The sequence below is a fragment of the Apostichopus japonicus genome, chromosome 13, assembly GCF_037975245.1.
Source record: "Apostichopus japonicus isolate 1M-3 chromosome 13, ASM3797524v1, whole genome shotgun sequence".
Classification (NCBI taxonomy): Eukaryota; Metazoa; Echinodermata; class Holothuroidea; order Aspidochirotida; family Stichopodidae; genus Apostichopus; species Apostichopus japonicus.
Window position 1 is genome coordinate 25,661,404 of NC_092573.1, and position 21,193 is coordinate 25,682,596.

Sequence of the window (21,193 nt, forward strand, 5' to 3'; positions counted from 1 at the left end):
TTCTAGTATAGCGCTCACTTAGACACTATAAACAGTGGCGCTTTACAAGAACAACTACACAGAAAATAATATTGAAGGCCGTTTATATAAAAGAGGGGGTTGGTCATGTGAGAAAAAATAATAAATAGCAAATACGATTAACGTTAATCAAACATGAATATAATGAAAATAATTAAATTCAAACAAATCCTGGTAATAATGTTATAATTAACGTTTACAAGACGACGTTTAAGAAAACAATAATTTATTGGTCCTATTTAACAATTTCTGAGCTTATACAAATATTAATAACACAAAAACCTTGCTTAACATTGACGTCGTGTTTATTAAGTCGGTCATGTTTAATTTGAATAATAGTGTGTACTGAGTAGTGCAGTATTGACGCAGTAAATTGAACCTATCAGAGCCCACTACTAAGCTATGTATTTTCGCGAATGTCAATAGGCCTTGTTCACATTTGGGAATGAAAGGAGGACCAGGAGTTCTAGATGTTCCCTCAGGTAGGTAATAAAGCTGACCCGAGACGCGGTCACACACACATATATTATTATATATATATATATATATATATTTGTTGTATAGTATAGTGTAGTGGACGGATAATCTACAGGTTTCAGCAAAGTCACCACAAGTCAATTTCTGAAGCTTGTATTATAATTTTCTTTTTTTTTTACCATTAGAGAGATCACTTTCACCTGTTAGTAAAGGCGATGCCCGTATTATACATATATAGGCTATAGAAGGTCATCATGTATACTACATTTGACTATATCCTCTCAAAGGAAGTCCTCGCGCTTGTATCACGTATTTCCTCCTTAAATTAAACATACGAACCGCTATACAACGCCATAATATAACATGTCAATACATCAACTTACTTGCAACCTTGTACAGAGTCAACGGCGAAACTTCGCACCAGTCCACATAGCGACTACTTAATAGTCTGTTTCGCCACCCTTTAACAGTTGTATAAAAATATTCACCACTGGACCTTGAACCTAAATAAAGAACCGCGGTAGATAACTGGCAGGTTTAAACTGAAAACTGTGAAATATTTTATCGAGCTGTATTGTCTAGGCCTAAAGGAACCAACACCTTCTCTCATGATTACATAATCTTTCTTTGTTTTATATTATAAGTTTTTCCGTTAAAATTAATGCATTAAACTTGAAACGTGCGAAAATTTTCTTTCAATTTGAGGGACTCATATTTCGTAACAGTAACGGCTTCGCTCTCGTGGTATATAGCTTCAACGCCCGGGTGCTTGGTCACCTGTATATTTATGATCGGAGGTACAAGGCAAACCAAAAGCGCGGGAAAACATGGTAAGTCATGCGTTTGAGGGTAACATGTCAAAATAACTAAACCTTTTCTGATAAATTATTGGGTATTTGTATTTGCGCAAACGTTGAACGATTGGTCAAACTTAATCACTACCCGGCCATACTTTTACATTCCCCTTCCTCAATTTACCCAACATTGTTTTATTACACTTCATACCCAACAAAAATAAATACAATGGGACGGCCAGTTTGATTGCAATATCGCAATACAAATCCTAGGTGTTTTAATTGACAAAAGCTCACACTATAGTAAGACAATTTCTTTTAAACTAATCGTTTTATCAGCTGTCATTTTCTCGTCAACCAAGACATCTAAGTGTGAGTTCAAATATTATCGGAATACGAGTGTGACAGAATGCAATGCAACAACAATGACAAATCACGGGTACTATAAATATATTGATATTCATTTAAGTGTCGCTGTACCCGTGGGATTAAATTTGGCGTGGCTGCAACACGCATTAAAGTTTACTGTTGCAACCAAGTTACTCTTGACAGGGATAAACACAGAGTTTAACATAAATAATGAGGAATAACGAGTCTAAAACAGCGTCCCTACAACAGGATGCACATCCTCCCTTGACTACACCCTTCCCCTGAGCCCTGTTCCCTTGGCGTGATTTTGAAGACAAACCAGACTTGTGACATCTTTATACTCGCTTACCTGTGCCATGGTATCATTTTTTAACACTTAATTACTGTACCACTACATGCAAAACAAAGTTTTGTGTAATAACCACAACTCATCTCCCTTCAATTGAGTGTTTGTAGACAGTTGAAACTTTTCAAGCAATTATTTCAATGATAGTTTTCCGTGGCTCCCTTTCATGACACAAAACCTAATGAAATAATGATTTCGCTGATTCAAATGAAAATAAAGTTAGTACCTCCATGATATTTTATGACAATCCCCCCATGCCCCCCCCCCCCCATTTCAAGCCTCTTCAATCATTTCTTAAGATCAGAGACAAGGAGTGAAAACCCATGCATAGGCACCACTTTACAAGTTACTCATGTGTATCATTGTTAATGACTTGTTAAAACGTCATCCATTCATAAAAAAAGAAGGAATTTTATCTTTACGAGGCTGATGTGTAGGGGTTTTTTTTGTTTCTTGGAGTAGTTTCCGTTAAAATAAACCTATTCGATGGACTTACCATGTTGACATAACCTTAAGTAAATGTAATCATCTTGTTTACAAGAAACTAAGCAACAACGATATACCAGCACAGCTGCAGATAACTACACAGAGCCTGCAGTACAACTTGCGACGTGCGTGGTTTGTTACATTGAACAGATCAAAGACCGGGCGCTTGGCTCAAGGCAGCAGTTTTCGGTTGAATCTTATATATCCATCACTGAAAAGGAACCCCCCCCCCCCCCTCTCTCTCTTACTTTATTCCCCACCTCTTCGATGGAAAGACTTTTTACGTCATATACCAGGCAGATTTTGAAGGTAAGAAATTCGCTGTAGTTTCATATTCATCATTTAATTCTGGTCACTGAAATATTGTTAGAGTTTTAATACGCTCGAGAGAATGGTTAACACGAATGTAAGTTTTAAAACCTAATGTTTTAAATCAATGCCGTGTTAAGATTTTATAATGATAGCCTTCATTATTACGTTATTATGTGGACGTTTATGACAATAGCATATACACATTATAGATATATTTAGAACCCTGGTGCACAAAGGCGTGTAGTGTCCACTCATTAGGTAATGTAGTACTGTGTTAGACATAAGTCGGTATACTCAATGACTCGTTAAGACATTTCTGTAAAGAAGGAAAGAAATACCCACCACCTGAAGCATATTATTCTGCAGGCTTTCATTCTTATGCAGACTGTATTTGGGTTTTCCTCTTCTAGTATTATTAATCATTCATTTGTTTTCTTTTCATTTAAACATCCAACTGCAATAAAAGTGTTTTTTTTTTGTGTGTGTGTGTGTTTGATCTGTCTCATTTTTTATTCGTTTATTTACAATGTAGTAGTTCGCTCATCAATTAGTTGCAGTTTCTATTCTCTTGTGAAGGATTCTGTGTTTCTTCGCTTGATGTAACCTGTCATGTGATCAAATTATTTAGTCTCAATGTACACTGGGTGAGAGTGAATCAACTTGTTTGTTTGTTTTTTCGCGCACAGACTCTGACTATAGTTTAAGATACCTATTAAATATTTCATGACATATCTTTGAAACAGATGATTAAATTAAACATGTTGATACTCGTGACTTCCCCGTTGCATTCACAGTTTTCTTTCTAATATTGTATCGGTGAACCTAAGAAAACTCCAAATAGAATAACTCCTCTGTCCGTCCTTCTGTCAATCTGTCAGTTTGTGTCTACTGATTGGACAATCGTTTACCGATGCACGATCATGCAACTTGCCCTCATGAACAAGTCTACGTACAATAAATGTCACTGTTACTGTGTCACTACAATGAACCGATGTATGTTAGTGACGTCATGCTTACGACTCTCCACCTTTAAACCATATAATGATATCGAACACTGATGAGCCACGTCAATAAGCGAATATATACAGTATATCCAATGATTGACTGTTTCTCTTTATTAATACGCTTATTTCTCGTCATTTCTCAAATACACAGTGACGGCCAGATGACAGACTTGGTCAGTCATGGATATTCATCGACTGACAGATATTATCCAATCAGGGGATGCTAAATTGAAGGATTATGTAAATCATTTGTCACAAACTATTCATGACGATGATCGAGCAGATAACAAAACAATCTCAACTTTTGCGGACGCTTTCCTGGAGTTGACTTTGCCAAGTATAATCAAATGGTAACGAACAATTCATTTATTTATAATACTAAACATTGCCACGAGGTTGCTGCAATTTCACTGACAACTTTATACTTTTATTATCAACAATTCGCATCCATTTAGCTTGTATTACAAACGCTGTACCATAACTATTGTTATTATACCACTAACACTACCACCAAATCCACTTACCCAGTACCTCTATCCCAATACAACTACCCCCTGTCCCTTCCTCCCCATCCGATCTCATTCTGTAATTTTCATTAAACCAATTAAATAACCCAAGTACTTCATAGTAGTATGCAAATTAGTATGCAAATTAAGGTAGTCACATCGACAGTATTATTGCACCTGTTGACCTACCAATATGCCAATATGCACTATACCCATTCCAATATACATAAACCACCATACACGCACCATTATACGGATGCCAATGCAGCCACTGCTAATTCACAACCCTATCCCCTCCCCTCCCCTTCCCCCTCCCACCCCTTCCCCATTACATTCCATTACACCAGGCTTCCATTTCCATTTGTCTGATTCAGCGTTAAACGAAAAACAAATAAACTTTAATTTGCATCCTACTTTCATGCAGATGTACTTTTAGAAAACAAGAAATATGTATCAACGATTTATTTACAAATTGGAGGTTTACATATTTAGTCTTGAATGTTATATTGTTTTGTTTTATGCCATAGCGGAAAGGAATACGCAGACCAAGCAGTCGCGATCTGCGAAGTTTGCCTCATGAAGCAAAAAGATGGATATTACCTGATGGCGAAGGGGATATTCAATCAAACCAGCCTCGTTAAATGGGAGGTAAGATATTGAAGTCTTTCTCCCCTTGTCCTCATACCCACCCTCCTTCAACGCTCCCCGCCCCCTCCCCACCCTTTAATGCCAGGATATATACTTACAAAAAAATGTAATTTTTACTAGATTCTTCCTCTCGTTTCCAAGTTGTCCCATCAGCCTCATACTGGCACTTTGAGAAAGCATAGTTATAGTATAGTATAGTTAAATACAGTAGTTAAATCGAATATAAACCAATAGCGTTACCTAACGGAGAGGGACACCCTTCAAATCAAATTCGTTATTAAGAGACTGGCGTATAAAGAGGTATCTAAAAGTTCACTTTTTTATTTCCTGCAAAGCGAACCATATACTTGCATTCACACACAAAATGATCCGACTACTTTTGCGGGATGGTAGAACCTTATAAACATAAGTATCATTGGGGTTGGGGGTGGAGAGAGTAGGGGTGGAGGGGAGGGGAGATGGGGAGAGGAGAGGATGGCGAGGAGGGGGAAGGGTATTTGAATCGTCGAGAAAGCGTAATTATATCACATTTCTATACAGCTTAAATGAGCACCTTTTCCGAACATATATTTTTGACCTAAATCGCTAAAGAGTTTCACTCTTGCATTTTACAGAAAAGACCAGAGCAAGTCTTGAGGATGGTCAAACGTTTGTCAGAATTAGTTCAACCAGATAAACCGAAATCAAACTTACATATTGCAACAGTGGAATCATGTGTTACAAGTATGATGTCAGCTTTCACGTAAGTGTAGGGGCGTCAATATTAGTATAAGTAGCGACGATTGTCAGGAATTCATGACGTTTCGACAATTTATTGGTTTTCTTAGTTTCAAAATTTCTATAATTTATCTAATAATTTTGGAGATTCATAAAATAAAATGTGATCTTTCATAATTAATCTCCAATCTTTTATGTCGAAATTTCTAGCTGTTATTACGAAATATAGACGTTCTATCTAAATCTTTGTACGTTCCGCCTCGAAAGTGTTTACCATCTTGAATATGTCCCGTTTGCTGTAAAACTGCGGAGTTTAGCGTCGAAATCTCGACGATTTACCTATACATCTTTTGACGTTTTATCTCGAAAGTTTTGTTTCCTAAATTTTCACCGCAAACCTTTGACGTTTTATCACAACATCGATATTTTAACTAAAAGAATTGAAATCTCTTCATAAAATATCGACGTTTTTATGTCGCAGCCTTGGGGTTTCTATAAGAATTTGTACATTTCATCTTGAAAATATTATATTTTCCACTTGAATCTTGATACTTCATCGGAGATTTTTATCTCGACAAATTTATCTGTTTTTTATAATTTGTTTATACCAACATTCACTTTTTGATATCAACATGAAGAAATTCGAAATTTTGAATGATTTTGAGATTAAAAATGTTCGTAAGTGCAGTGTCAGCGTCAATGATACTTGAGCTAGGAACTGTTGCTATAAATTCGAAACATCGGGACAAGCCAAGGAAAAGCCCCCCCCCCACACCCCACCCCCACCTTTCAGTTGTTGCTGCTTACATTGTTGCCATTACCCGTTAGGTCTATATATCTCCATAAAATAATTTTCTATAATCAAATTTATGTTATTTCAACAACAAACAAAACATTTCTTCTTCAGATGCACTGAAAGGTTACCATTAATTAATTAATTAAAGTCATTAATTAACCGACAGACATTTTAATGATACCGTACGTTAATAATTTAATAGCTTACACGATACATGATACAGGCTTCTTCATCATCAAAATTAATAACGTTGAAAAATGTTTTCTTTCTTTCATGTTTTCAGGAGAGGGAAACTTTATAAAACAATTAGCGACGATATACTTATCGTTTTGATTGATTGCTATAAAAGTCGATCCGACGTAGCAATGGTCGTAGGTAAATGCATCGTAGAATGCTATGACTTGAAATGGAAGGTAAGTAACAAATAAGAAGAAGATATATAAGAAGCTACCAGGACGGCAACATAGTAATCAGTGACGCGTCCATCCATAGACAGCTAATATCTGATAGCTTCACCGTCCACCACTAGCCAACAAATTTCAATAGGCAAAGGGACATAATAATGGGTAAAATACGCGTCTTGATCACTCTTCCGTGTAAACGGCTTGTATCTGAGGCTATACATGAGTAAAAACATTCAAAGTAGATAAAAAAAGTCATGCATTTTGGGGTTGAACTTCCCATAATCCATGCATTTAGAACCTCATATATACGAATTGATAGCATGTATCTGCACTTTAATATCTAGCTGTCGCCCAAACTGACTAAATTTCACATATCCCTTTATAATCGCTCATTTTAAGCTGCAAATGTTTTCTCAGTAATCCATAGACCTGTTGTGAACTTAATTTTTTGTTGTATTCGTATATGAGCGGTTTTCAGAAACTGTGAATAGTGTAAACTGGACTGGTTGATATGATTTTTACCTTTTTTTCATTTCTTTTCTCAGGTGAAGAGGGAGAGATTATCCGTCCTGTATAATGAAATTCTTCGATGGGTTAAAGAGATCAACATTAACTCCGAGTCAAATAAAGCCAGCTTGGTCTGTGGCACAATCAGCTGTTTGGATAACGATGCTATGTAAGTAGACATGATCTTGAGTTATTCATTGTACTTTTACATCAATTTGCAATATTAAATTAATAACTTTTTGCACAACTCTCACTGGTGTAATCTCCTGTAACTCCCCCCCCCCCCTCCCCCTCTCTCTCTCTCTGGATCCCGTGGTCACTTGTTAGCTTGGGAAATATCTACTCCCTTTGGAAGGGAATCTTGAAACCTTACTTGATCGTATAAATAACAGTTACATGGTTACTCTGTAAAGGGGAATGAGGCTAAGAGTTCATTAAGTTGTTTCGTGCCCGGGTTAGTTTTGTTAGAACCCTAGTATACTATATAAGTTTATTATAAGCAACTGCTTCAGTAAAAGCCGAAAGCCCCTTTATGTTGGTTCTGTGGTGTATGCTTATAGCGCGCCCCTTCCTCGTTTTCTTTTCGATACTTGTTTGTAACGGACAGATCCCTGGGCAAGTTAATTCAGTGGACAAGCGCCCTCGTAGCAAACATAAACTCAGAGCTGTGTAGATAACACCATACAGAGACTATAGATGTGTATGGAAATAAACTGTTACAACGGAGCGGACGAGCGCCCCCGATCGTGCAAACATGTTACCTGTATCGTGGAAACTTTGTGAGAAATAAAATACACAAAAGAAACAAACTTTACAAACGTCTTGACCAAGACTTTACCCACCTTTCCCCTGCCATCCCTAATTTCGCCGTCTGCATCCCCAACTACTGTTTCATAACATTACTTATATTCTTTTATTTTCTTCTAACTTCAGACTAGCACCAACTGAACTTAGCAGAATCTACAATCATTGTGTGTCCCAAGAGTTGTATGGCTCTCCGTTTTCCGGATACGGTAGTATTGTACATGACATTCTATGGGTGACAGTACAGAAAGTAAGTGCTTCACGCTTTAAACCTCTAATCGTACAAATGTCACCCCCACCACTCCGCCCCTTTTCTTGTTACCTGTAGTACTTATAAGTGTATGCGTGATACAACATGCAGTTGTTGAATATATAGTGAATGACTTGACACATGAGTAACAACAACAATGAAGACAATGTACAGCTGGCAAAAGACCTCCCACTTGTTGATCATAGAAACCTACGGACCTAATTTATACGTAAGAATCAGGTGGAATTATTTTGCGTGCGCTACAATATTGGCTATACTGGCAAAGTGGATGATACCCACATAACTGAATGTTGAAACTTAAAGTTTCATATAGTCCATGTACATTATTTGAAGTTTCAGAGGCTACCTGTGTAGCCAAATTATATGCTGAGCCTGTCACAGCGCTCACAAGCGCACTCACTTTGTTGGCACTTATATATATGACTATACTCCCTGGTGTGTTATTCGCCCAAAATAACACCGAAAAGTTCTTCCTAATACTGCAAGCACTCCACTCGCATTACAATACTGCGTATTTGCAGGCAAATGCAGTTCTACGTTGTTATTGTCATGCATTAGAACCTAACATTCATAGCATTTCCATGGACAACGCTGCTATATAGTAACTTAATGTAATTCGATAAGGGTAAAAACAACTATTCAACTGTGATGAAAAACAACTATCTGTCTTTATAACAGCAAAAGTTAAAAACGACTTTTATGTATTTCGATTAATTAAAGCCTTCTACACAACGGCCCAGTTATGATCGTTAATCCATATTTGGATTCTTTTTTTGTGTGTGTGTTTTTGTACCACAGCATTACTCGACTGCCATTAAGATCAAAGATTTCGTACCAGGGACCGTAACCCTCATGAACTGTGGCGTCAAGGCGTTGGAGGACGCAGCAGGCAGTGCTATTTCAAACATATACCAACATGTGGATTTATTAGTACCGTGTGCAGAAGAAATACTACAGGTTTACTTAGACGGAAAAGGCGGCCTCTCTCTTGGCAGTAATGATACTATCTGTTATTCATCATTGCAGAAAATAAAAGATATAAACGTAGTTAATACTGGAAGAGTTTATGTTTTTACCGGACGGAAGTTGGTTCCTAATATTGTCCTTTTTATATGTCTGTCCCTTTTTAACACATTGAATTGTTTTCGGTTTACAATGTTGATCGGGTATGGTCCCCGTTAAGTCCTTAGACTTGAGTACCTTACCTAACCATCATCTTACTCAATCCAGGTATAGAGAGATGTTTGGTTCTCTCTAGCTCATTCCTCCAACCAATGCTTCTCTCTGTCTCTCGTTAGAAATGAATTGAGAACTCCTATTCTAATAAGTTCAAAAACCTTCATCTTCGACCAACGATCTTGTCATGTGGGACATTTCTTTCCATTGACTCCTACTTCATCAAATACTCAGTGCCATCATTCCAGTTCTTTGTATCTTACCCTTTTAGCATTTGAAATTTCCTACTTTCTTCCGAGTTTTAAATCGCCCATCAAACGTCATAAGAACTTATGCAAAGAAAAGTGAAAGTTCACAGGGCAACTGTTAATTAACCGCACATTTTCAATGAATATTTGTGATACCAAAGGAGATGCTTATATGCATCATGTTTTCTGTGCTCTAACCCAAGTATTGAAGTCATGTTACTCCCTTCTTACAGTGGTCTTAAAACCCCTCTACCAAGCAGCTCCTGAGAAGATCATGCGCAGTATAGACAACATTAATGAGAGCATGGAGGACATGGACGATATTGAGAAGACATACTTGTATATATTACTGGATGAAATAGCTAAAACCAAATCTCAGGTCAGTCATAAACTAAATGTAATATAGACTCATTAAAGACTGTTCTTATCCGCCTCGTTCGTAAAATTGAGGGCGCTTGACCGTTGAACAATGCACGGCTATAGGCTGCAAACGTGCACAGTCGCATGTACATATGGCAACGTTCAGTGCCGAAGATCATGCCCGTGCAAATATGGTAGTAATAATATATTATTAATAGATATTTTAGTCTGGTAAGCTGTCAGTGTATGCTTGCTTGACTACAGATGAAATATTAATTATAACACTGTTAATCGTGACACACTCCTTCTTCAAGCCATTATTCACTACTCTGCAAGTCTGGAAAATTACCAGACATAGACCATCAAACCAAAACACTTTCTTTACTTTTGAATTGGGATAAATGGCGGCGGTATTCATTATTTCTAGTTTACACGAAACAATGCATCAAGGCCGAGTGATAAAAATTGCAGCAGCGCCACTTATAGGTTTGGACAGCAGATAAAGTTTGACCTTACTTCGAATTTGGAGCCGAAATATGTGCAATGTATGAACGACATGGTTGACACCTATTGCGGAATCAGCCTGCGCAGCTCATGATCAAATAAGTTTAGATCACTAATTTAAATTAGTCCGCCGAATTATTCAAAATACTGAATCAGAAATGCATTTGTTCGCGTTGATGAACCTTGTGCACAACATCGTTTCTAGCATGTTAACACTAGCATATAGGAATATGTTAGATTCCGGTTACATAGTACAAGAACAACACCAGATAGTGATTATGTACCTGACATGTTAAGGAGGCTGTACGAAGTAATTGGAAACAAGAAATAATAATCCCTTCCAAATTTACTCAATTTCAGTCATTATCAACATCCAATACAACAATGTGCATACAACCAGCTTATATACCAACCTCGCCATTCATACATTCCTATTTGCCAATAATTACAGTTATTAATTTTATTTTCCTTATTCACAGACACTTCTCCCAAGTTTGCAAATCATTGTCAACGATTTACGAAGCACTTCGAATGTTTATTTAGCCTACATGGTTGTCGCTGAAATATCATCCTGCTATCCCATCGAGGTCGCCAAGTATTACAGGACGTTACTACAGACGTGGGATCGAGTCCCCGATGTCACTAGCTCTGCTGTAAAAACAATAGCAAATATTGGCCTAATGAGCGAGGTAAGACAAATTAGCGCGATGGGAGTTACAGGAGGGATGTTGGCTTGTCAGTGAAAAGACGCTGAAAGTTGCACCGTCAACCCCGATAGTGCTTAGTTTATCACATTGTGTTTTGTATCATGATTTGGGTCTTAGTATATGACGTACATGCATATAACAAGACACTTGCGCATACACATTCATTAGTTTCGAGACAGTAATAAATAAAATCTTATATGAAGGTTATCAAACCAATGTAACTGTATATTATATATTCAGTTACAAAAAAATAAAATAATAATCTTCGAATTGTAAAATGCAATTTTGCAGTCCCATCAATGTTATGTTTTGAATGTTTATTTCTGTACTTTTTTGTTGTTGTTGCCATGGGCAGCCATCTCGGAATTCCAGGCTTCTTCTGCTAAAATCGTCATGACATGTTCAAAATGATATATATATTTTTTGTTACCAGGAGGATGCCGATCACTGCCTGAGAGCGATGGTGAAGAGGTTGCATACGATGGAAGAAGAACACAAAGGATTAATTCTGATGGAGATGAAGAGAATAGGAGTAAAATATAAAGACATCCTTATCCGATATAAATCTGATATCGAATCCGAGAAAGCAGGGACAGCTCTTGGACTAAGCGACACTGTCAAGTTGGTATTGGATTTCTTAGAAGATAGAACGTAAGCGAGTTAATTGGTTAATATAGTCATTCTTAAGCACGTGACATGCCAACCTGGTTGTCATGGTAATGGAGTAAAACAAATTGCATTGCTTAAAATAGCATTTCTTTCTATATTCGCTCTCCAAGAAAAAGAGTGCATGTAAAATAGCCTACAAAGCACGAATCGACGGTCTAATTCCAAATACTTTGATATAAGACAACCGAATTGTTTGGGGGAGGAGAGGGGGGGGGGGTGGCGGAAAGGTTTCGTCTGAGATATTCGTCAAGAATCACGACCGCTAGACATCCTTCGTACAAAAGGGGGAACGATTGAATTATTTGTCTAACTCTTTTGGGCGACACCAACATGGAGTAGGGGGAAATTGGTCCCTTACCGATTTGTCTTATACGCAAAGGTTTTTACGTAGCTGCATCAGTTATAATAATTCGTCAACAATTTCAAACAAGCAAATATAAATATGTCAGATGTAATGACGCAGCCTAAAGCTTCTTCTCTACTAATACACTAGACTATGGTCTTATTTCAACCTTACCCCGCCTCCCCTCCCCTCCCCCAATCCACTCTCATGCCCATCAATCTAAGTAAGGCATATCTAAAGGCAATTCCATCTTTCTATTCTTAAAGTAATGAGTTATTAACGGATTAATCCGATTCAGAAATGTTGTGTTCTAAAACATGTGACGTAATGTGATGTAATGTGATGTGATGCAATGTAATGTAATGTGTTGAAATGTGATGTTATGTGATGTGATATAATGTTATGTGATGCGATGCGATGTAATGTGATGTGATGTGATATAATGTTATGTGATGCGATGCGATGTAATGTGTTGAAATGTGATGTGATGTGATGTAATGTTATGTAGTTTAATGTGATATTATGTAATGTAATATGATGTGATGTAATGTAATGTGATGTAATGTAATGTGATGTAATGTGATGTAATGTGATGTAATGTAATGTGATGTAATGTGATGTGATGTAATGTGATGTAATGTGATGTAATGTAATGTGATGTAATGTGATGTGATGTAATGTAATGTGATGTAATGTGATGTAATGTGATGTAATGTGATGTGATGTAATGTGATGTGATGTAATGTTATGTGATGCGATGTGATGTAATGTGATATGATGTGATGCGATGTTATGTAATGTGATATGATGTAATGTAATGCGTCAGCGTTTTCATTTTCAAATCGTTCAGGTACCGTTTAATTTCCTCGTTAATTTTAGTTGTCGATTCATTGGGATAACAGATAAACGTTACCATGTACAGTATCTTTCCTTAAACCACACTGTATATGTAACCAACAGATTGCAACAAGTCAACGAATATGCAGATGTAAAAACAAGTTACAAGTAACCTGCCACAACCCTGGTCTGATTCAAATCAAATTTTAATTGAAGTTGATAATGTAAATAATACTCATTTGACCTATTATATTTCAGGCATCTGATGTTTCCTTATTCCGAATTCCCCATCAATTGGAATTTGGATCGCATGAGTACTGGATATTTCTTTTACTGTTAGACTATGAATTTGTAACGTTTAAACTACATCATTCCGAAGTTTAATGGCTTTTCTTTTCCGTTTTGAATTGTCATTACAATTGATGAAATGCAATGTTTATTACAAATGCACTTCATTTTGTTTCAAGATTGGAGATTATGGACACTACAGTCAAAGGTCAAAGGTCAGAGGTGATTGAGTTAGATAAACGTGCACAGGTCAATGAAGAGGAAGTCCAAGATATGACAGAAGAGTTGGAACATAAAGCAAGACAAATTACAGAGGTGGAACACGAGCAGGAAAAACTAGGAGAAGAGATCTCAGAAATGGAAGAGGAAGTCAAGGAAACCGGAAATAAACTTACTGAAATAGATCAACAAGTAAGTCCATTTGGGCTTCTTCCAATTTTGGGCAAATGAGAGACGGTTTTACTAAATACCGTAGTGTGTGATGCTGTTTTGAAGTAAACTGTTGTGTGTGATGCTGATCTGTATTCTACTGTAGCGTGTGATGCTGATTTGTAGTCTACTGTTGTGCGTGATGCTGATTTGTGGTCTACTGTTGTGTGTGATGCTGATTTGTGGCATACTGTTGTGTGTGATGCTCATCTGTAGTCTACTGTTGTGTGTGATGCTGATTTGTAGTCTACTGTAGCGTGTGATGCTGATTTGTGGTCTACTGTTGTGTGATACTTATTTGTAGTCTACTGTTGTGTGTGATGTTGATCTGTAGTCTACTGTTGTGTGTGATGCTGATTTGTAGTCTACTGTTGTGTGTGATGCTGATCTGTAGTCTACTGTTGTGTGTGATGTTGATCTGTAGTCTACTGTAGCGTGTGATGCTGATTTGTGGTCTACTGTTGTGTGTGATGCTGATCTGTAGTCTACTGTTGTGTGTGATGTTGATCTGTAGTCTACTGTAGCGTGTGATGCTGATTTGTAGTCTACTGTTGTGTGATACTTATTTGTAGTCTACTGTTGTGTGTGATGCTGATTTGTAGTCTACTGTTGTGTGTGATACTGATTTGTAGTCTACTGTTGTGTGTGATACTGATTTGTAGTCTACTGTTGTGTGTGATGCTGATTTGTGGTCTACTGTTGTGCGTGATGCTGATTTGTGGTCTACTGTTGTGTGTGAAGCTGATTTTTAGTCTACTATTGTGTGTGATCCTGATTTGTGGTCTACTGTTGTGTGTGAAGCTGATTTTTAGTCTACTGTTGTGTGTGATCCTGATTTTCTCTACTGTAGTGCGGATCCTGTCTTCCGTTGTATTTTATCTTGTGCTTTCCTGTTGTGTGAACTGCTGTTGCTGCTGCTGCTGCTGTATTGCCATAGTCCTCATAGAACCGTCGGCATTCTCTTGTTTGCCTTTGCTCTGGCCACGGCCATTCCTCCATCTGTCCACTTCTTGATGTTATCGATCCATCCTGTTTTCCTACGTCCTGGCCTGGCCTTCCCTTCTACTTCTCCTTCTACTGTCATCTGAATTAGGCTATCTGATCGGCGCTTCCAATGTCCATACATAGACAGCTTCCTCTTCCTTAACTGGACAAGTAGACCTTCCTCTTCTGAAACTCCTACCCTTTGGCGGATCCAAGCATTGTCTTTCTATCTTTCCAGCTGACCTGAAGCATTGTGTGAAATTCTATTTTTTTTATTCTGTTGTGTTTGATCCTTATATTTTCTACTGTTATGTGTGAACCTGCTTTCTCTACTTTTGAGTGTTATCCGTATAATTAACATACATTTGCACAAAGAAATCAATTTTGAAATGGTATACGCTTTGACTTATCAGACTTGCTTACAATTGATTAACCTTATTGTGCATATACGATGAGATGAACAATTTTTTCCATATCCAATCGTGCTCTCTTTTGCTCGTCCAGACGATAGTGAACGCGCCGAAGTGGTCACGTGACGTTTCTAAGATTCTTAACCCCGAGCACAAGTATGACTGGAGGTACCTGGCCATTCGCCTGGGTTTTTCTGGTGAAGACGTCCGTAACTGGGCCTTGTCTCCTGACCCTACCATGGCTATATTAGCTGAATGGTACACCACTCATAAGAGTAGTGACGCAACCTACGCCATCTTGACCGCTCTGCAAGATATGGGAAGGACAGAGGCAGCTGAGATCGTAGAGAAAGCATTAGAAGAAGCAGGTAAGGTTTTTTCAAAGTTTGATGTAACGTGAATAGCTTACAGCGGATATATAATAAAGAAAATGTTGATGGTAGGGAAATGCAGAGAAGGTTGCCTTGCACTACCCACCGGCTTCTAGCCACGGATATGACATTGACAACACAAGGGCCCTAATGAAGTAATGATCGAGTTTCAGAAACGGATATAGATATTACATCATACTATGTTCTTGTTGTTTGATACATTGAGACTAATTTGATAATAATGAGCATTCTCGTCAAATTACAGTCCCTGTACGTGAACGTCTTGGACCTTTCAGCAGCCTAGTCGATCCATTTTAACATGGACTTGTCTTAGCTTGTTGTCTATTGGTGTAAATGGAAGCCAGAAGGCATTGCTAAATCCATGGCTAATGGACCTGTGGGGTCGAGCTTGGTGTGAGGGGGTGTTCAATTTTCCTTTCTAATTCCATATATCCTGTTGTGTTCTTTTTAAGATTCGCGTAACTATTACATGAAAGCATGTTCTTAACAAGTTAACACGTTGACATGACACATATCAAATATACTCAAATATGTATTTATCCTTTCTCAAATTTACTTAATCAACTAACCGTTCATCTCAGATCAAATGGTTCCCAAGCCGGTTGGTGAGATGTCAGACAAACCATGCCCTGTCTTCATCAGTTACCAGTGGGACCATCAACCTGAGGTCAAGGCGGTCAAGGACCATCTTGAAATGGCTGGGTATGGGTGTTGGTTGGACATTGGTCAGATGGGAGGAGGAGACCAGCTCTTTGCTAAGATCAATGAGGGCATGAGGGCAGCCAAGTTGGTCCTGTGTATGGTGACCACTAAATATGCCAAATCAGAAAATTGCAATAAAGAGGTGAGTCGTTTCACGAGAGACCACGGTCAAATGGAAGCTTCATCTCCGTTCTTGAAAAGACCAGCGGAGTGCGCATGATCGGTAGTAATGTGAGTGACGGTAATACAGCAATTTCCAACTTCATCTTCATCCCCCCCCCCCTCCCCTCGTCTACCCCACCTCAACCTCTCTTATTATTTTCTTTCTGTGATATGTATTCAATATTCATACATAGATATTATTAAATGCTACCTATATTTTGAGCAAATCTTCCTGTCAGTTTTAATATTATATTTTAATTTTTTATTCTCCTTGTAGGTAAACCTTGCCAACCTCCTTAACAAACCTATCATCCCTATATTAATTGAGAATATTCCCTGGCCTCCTGAAGGTTCTATGAGTATGCTCTTTGCCCAGCTCCTCTACATTCAATTCTTTTCGGAGGGCGAGTACGTCAGAGGGAAAAAGTTCTGGCCAGATGACAGGTTTCATGAGCTTCTTGGACAGATTGGGTACTATGCTACACCTAACACACAGCTTCTCCGAGGAGGTATGAATTAACATTTTTAGAGTCTAACATTACAAAGGTTTTTAAATGTTTCAAGTTTCTCACGTGTATCACGTAAGTCAATCATAAGCAAAAATGACATTATTTTGTCGTGACATAGTCATGTGCAATATGCTAGAATTATGAAATGTCGAATGTCTCATCCGGATTACTCAAGACTTAGATTAAAGAGGTCTAAACAATACGAATGTTAATGTATACATTAGACAGGGCTATAGAAACGTTACATTTTGTTAATCATTTGTTAGCAGTAATGTTCAATGCGGAATCATATTTTTTTTCGTACATTTTAAATTGATCTTAATAACAATGACATTTATATAAATTTCTATGTCTCCGTTCCATCGACGCACCTGCAAAGTATAAAATAATTCCTAGCGTCTCTTTTTCCTTCAGAATATCGTAAAAAAATATCCAATTTAACCAAACATCCAAATCGAAAAGATCAAGATATCGAAGTTCCAAACTCGACAGTGAGTTAATACTTATTTTATGGCAAAATCAAAATTTAACTTCAATAATAAGGTTTTATTGCTTATTATAAGTAAATGAGAGGCTTGTGTGACGAAGTGATTGATAATAAACACATATGGAGAACTATATCAGGACAATAGTCTATTTCAGTGAGGTAATAAGATACTTGTTCAATATGTGAATGTTACCAAAATATATGCATGACTGAGTCACGGATATTTATGTTAGACTTTATCATCTTAATAAATTATTATTTTCCGACATATACTGTTTTTCATTCTTCGTCTATTTTTAGTTTTCATATTTCAAACAAAGCATTTGAAGATATAGCAAATTCAAATTTTTGTTTAAATACAACTTTTTTTCTCTTTATAATCACCTTTTTTGTTAAAATCTAGTGACTTTCTATTAAAAAGAAACGGACCTTTTCTTTTTACAACTCCCAACTTCCTTGAAAATGTGTCAAATGGACATTTATTAATATATATTACAGATCTCTGCTTTTTCACTGGTTTATTATTTCTACATGCCAAACTCGCTTTTCGCAGATGTTATTAGAGGTCATCGCCTCCCCCTGCCCCCCCCCCCAAAAAAAATTGTTAGAGAGTCAAATGTGGTCACGCATTTTACAGCAGCTCTAAAAGCAGTTATTCACCCTGAGACATTTTCTATTTTCTTTTATACATTAGTTTTTCTGTTCTCAAAGTCCTCATTTAATTGGCTGCGAATATTACAAAGGACCAAAGCCTCTAGAAAGTACTTTTGAAAACTTCTAGACATTTTTATCATGCTAAAACTGGGGCTAATTCTGATGACATTTGAACTTCCTGGTGTGTCGTTGGGTGTGATATTGGTATACGTGTGTTAAGTAGCAACATTATGAGTGAGGATTCCAGTGTAGCATTGTATCTCTACATATGAACACAAAAGACATTGTACATTGATTGCTCTCTAAACTTGACTTTAACAACAACACATTTCAGTGTGACATCTTCCTCTCTTACGAATTGGATATGAGGTCAAAGGTCACCGATATCCAACATCATCTGACTGAACAAGACTTGACATGTTGGATGGATTCTCCTGAAGTAAACGCGACGAAACCACGTAAAGAAGTAGTTGAAGATGCCGTGAGAAGAGCTCAGGTACAGAAAAACTATCCCAGTTATTGCAATCAGTTTAGGGCCTGGTCGTCACCAGGGGCGTCGATCCTAAAAGGCAGAGGGTCAGTTACCCGGGTGGGGCAGAAGATTGATCCCCCGACAGCGAGAATTCCTGGAACAGGAATCACGTCACCTGAACTTATTTTGTTCATAAAATTGAAAAATAATTTATTCTGTACAATATCGTATAACCCATATTACATTATTGTATATCATTATTTATATCATTGATCCTATATCATGAACCTAATGATTTATATCATTGATCCTATAAATTAAATTATTGGAATATATAACAACTAATTTGTTTCCTCGAGAGATAACCTGGTACTGGGAAGATGGTATAATGAGGATACATCTTACAGCCAATTCCGGTATGCTTTTAAAGAAGTACAATTACATTAATCAATGCATTGTATCGGTAACTTTGCACCACTAATCCTGAGAACGAATCGACGTCCCTCGATTGGGTCGTAACAGTTTTCAGCAATTAACATGCAGACCGAGCAGTGATACAGAAACTCAATCTCAATTGCACAAATTAAAACAGCCCTTCCAGTGTTTTCAATTAAAGATGCCTAAATAGCGAGTAATCAACAATTCCATTCAATGCCAACCAAAATTGGCTCCCATGCAGACTCTTCTAAAGTATCGTATACAGTGTTATTAGCAACAAACGCTTGTTGTTACTCAGATACCCTTTGAATTTGATGGGCAGAAAAAAAGCAGCCTGTAAGAGAACAATCGGCTGATATTGAAGCAGCATTATGCGTTGAATTGAATCTAGTGGTTACAAAGAAAGGAGAATTAAGGTTCATGGCAACATCATATGTAACCACAAAATATTCTATAGTGGACTAAATTGTTGATAACTTGAGATAGTTAGGAACAAACAACTAGTTATAATCACATAAATCTGTTAATTAACTAGAGGAGTGGATTTCGCGGGTGACAAAAGGTTTATAAGCAACTAAAGTACAGCTGCAAGGACCTAACTAGGTCTGTGTCTTACATTTACAAATATGTTCAAATCTGCCTTGAAGAAAGTAATCGGTAATTACATTTAAGAAAGAAAAAAAACTAAAATAATTCATACTTCCTATATATCTGCCTTAGATACTTTTATCCAGTAAGAAACGTTGAAACGTTCTAACTGAACAGGGAAATTTAAAATCTTAAAAAAGTTATAATTTTCCTCTCCACATATCATTTCAACCACCAGGTAATCGTCGCGTGTCTGTCTGAGAAGTACTTTTTATCATCAGACAGCAAACGCCAACTTACGATGTCAGATGAATTGGATAAACCCATCCTATTGGTCCTCCTGGAGCAGGGAATGACGTGGCCACCAAATGGACCAATCAGCACGACTCTGTCAAACAAGGACTGCATCGATGTCAGACGCTATTCAACAGCACAATCTAATGAACTGATTGTTGAGAAGGTCAAGAAAATGTTTGATTTATTGGAGCAAAATAATAATATTAAATCAACATCGACTAAAAATCCTGAAAATATTAGAAAAGAAGATAAATATTTGAAAGATGTGAAAAAGTCTGTTAATAAAGAAAGAAATGTCTCGGACTCCGTGATGAAGGGGAAGGCACCTTCCCCGGTATACGTGAAGCATGTAAGTGCTCCAGGAAGCAGTAGGTCCTTACCAGAGACGTCACGGCATGGTCCCCACAATCGCCTGCCAGGAAGAGCTGATTCGGATCAAGGTATTCCGAAAAGAAACAAACATTCTAGACGTTCCACTGTCTGTATCATTATTTGAGTAAAAATGAAAAAATAAATAAAACCGAACTTTTGAATTATTAGAACCATGAGAGACTACCAGGTTTACTATTTACTATTTGCTTTGAATTGAATGTGTCATGAATAACCATTTTATTTGGATCATATTACCAATCACTATGGATTACTACAGGCCCACGAGTCGTTCAGGTGTTATAAGTGTGTCCCGCAAAATATGGTAATGGTAAAAACCAACGGATTATCATATTATACACCAGTAAGAAAATATCACCACCAAGTCGTTTATATTTCACACGTCGATGAATTTCGAATGCTACCTTTAAAGTATTTTCAAGATTTAAATATAATTCTCAAACTTCCAGTGATTGGCGATATAACCGAACATAGTTTAAAACGTTATGGGCGTACTCAGCCTAACTGTTTTGTGTCTGAATTATTATACTAATTAAATTAACTGTATCATATCAATTCACTGTGAATCTGAATGACGTATGACTAATATGTTTATTTTTCAGGGGACAAAAATTGAAATAACAATGTCGTAACTTGTCAAATCAAATTTGAAATCTGAAAGGTTCTTGGGTCTCGATTATTCTTTACG

The 21,193-nt window shown here is 37.2% G+C and overlaps 1 protein-coding gene across 5 annotated transcripts in view; it reads left to right on the top strand.

The window, feature by feature from the left end:
* The window catches only part of LOC139978967 (uncharacterized), a 42,844-nt gene extending 21,962 nt beyond the window's left edge, over nucleotides 1-20,882 (top strand). For 2 of the 5 annotated variants that reach the window (XM_071989579.1, XM_071989575.1), the window contains 16 exons: nucleotides 4,840-4,960; nucleotides 5,575-5,702; nucleotides 6,757-6,886; nucleotides 7,423-7,553; nucleotides 8,318-8,438; nucleotides 9,258-9,453; nucleotides 10,117-10,262; nucleotides 11,227-11,436; nucleotides 11,888-12,105; nucleotides 13,771-14,002; nucleotides 15,509-15,782; nucleotides 16,388-16,650; nucleotides 16,948-17,179; nucleotides 17,594-17,670; nucleotides 18,655-18,816; nucleotides 20,057-20,882. In XM_071989579.1, coding sequence (XP_071845680.1) covers nucleotides 4,840-4,960; nucleotides 5,575-5,702; nucleotides 6,757-6,886; nucleotides 7,423-7,553; nucleotides 8,318-8,438; nucleotides 9,258-9,453; nucleotides 10,117-10,262; nucleotides 11,227-11,436; nucleotides 11,888-12,105; nucleotides 13,771-14,002; nucleotides 15,509-15,782; nucleotides 16,388-16,650; nucleotides 16,948-17,179; nucleotides 17,594-17,670; nucleotides 18,655-18,816; nucleotides 20,057-20,611 — 3,196 coding nt within the window. In that variant the 3' untranslated portion in view covers nucleotides 20,612-20,882. Of the gene's footprint in view, nucleotides 1-362; nucleotides 501-692; nucleotides 1,326-2,545; nucleotides 2,800-3,957; nucleotides 4,157-4,839; nucleotides 4,961-5,574; nucleotides 5,703-6,756; nucleotides 6,887-7,422; nucleotides 7,554-8,317; nucleotides 8,439-9,257; nucleotides 9,454-10,116; nucleotides 10,263-11,226; nucleotides 11,437-11,887; nucleotides 12,106-13,770; nucleotides 14,003-15,508; nucleotides 15,783-16,387; nucleotides 16,651-16,947; nucleotides 17,180-17,593; nucleotides 17,671-18,654; nucleotides 18,817-20,056 lie in introns of those variants that run through there. The other 3 variants (XM_071989576.1, XM_071989577.1, XM_071989578.1) reach the window with 3 other exon arrangements.
* Nucleotides 20,883-21,193: the final 311 nt, after the last annotated feature.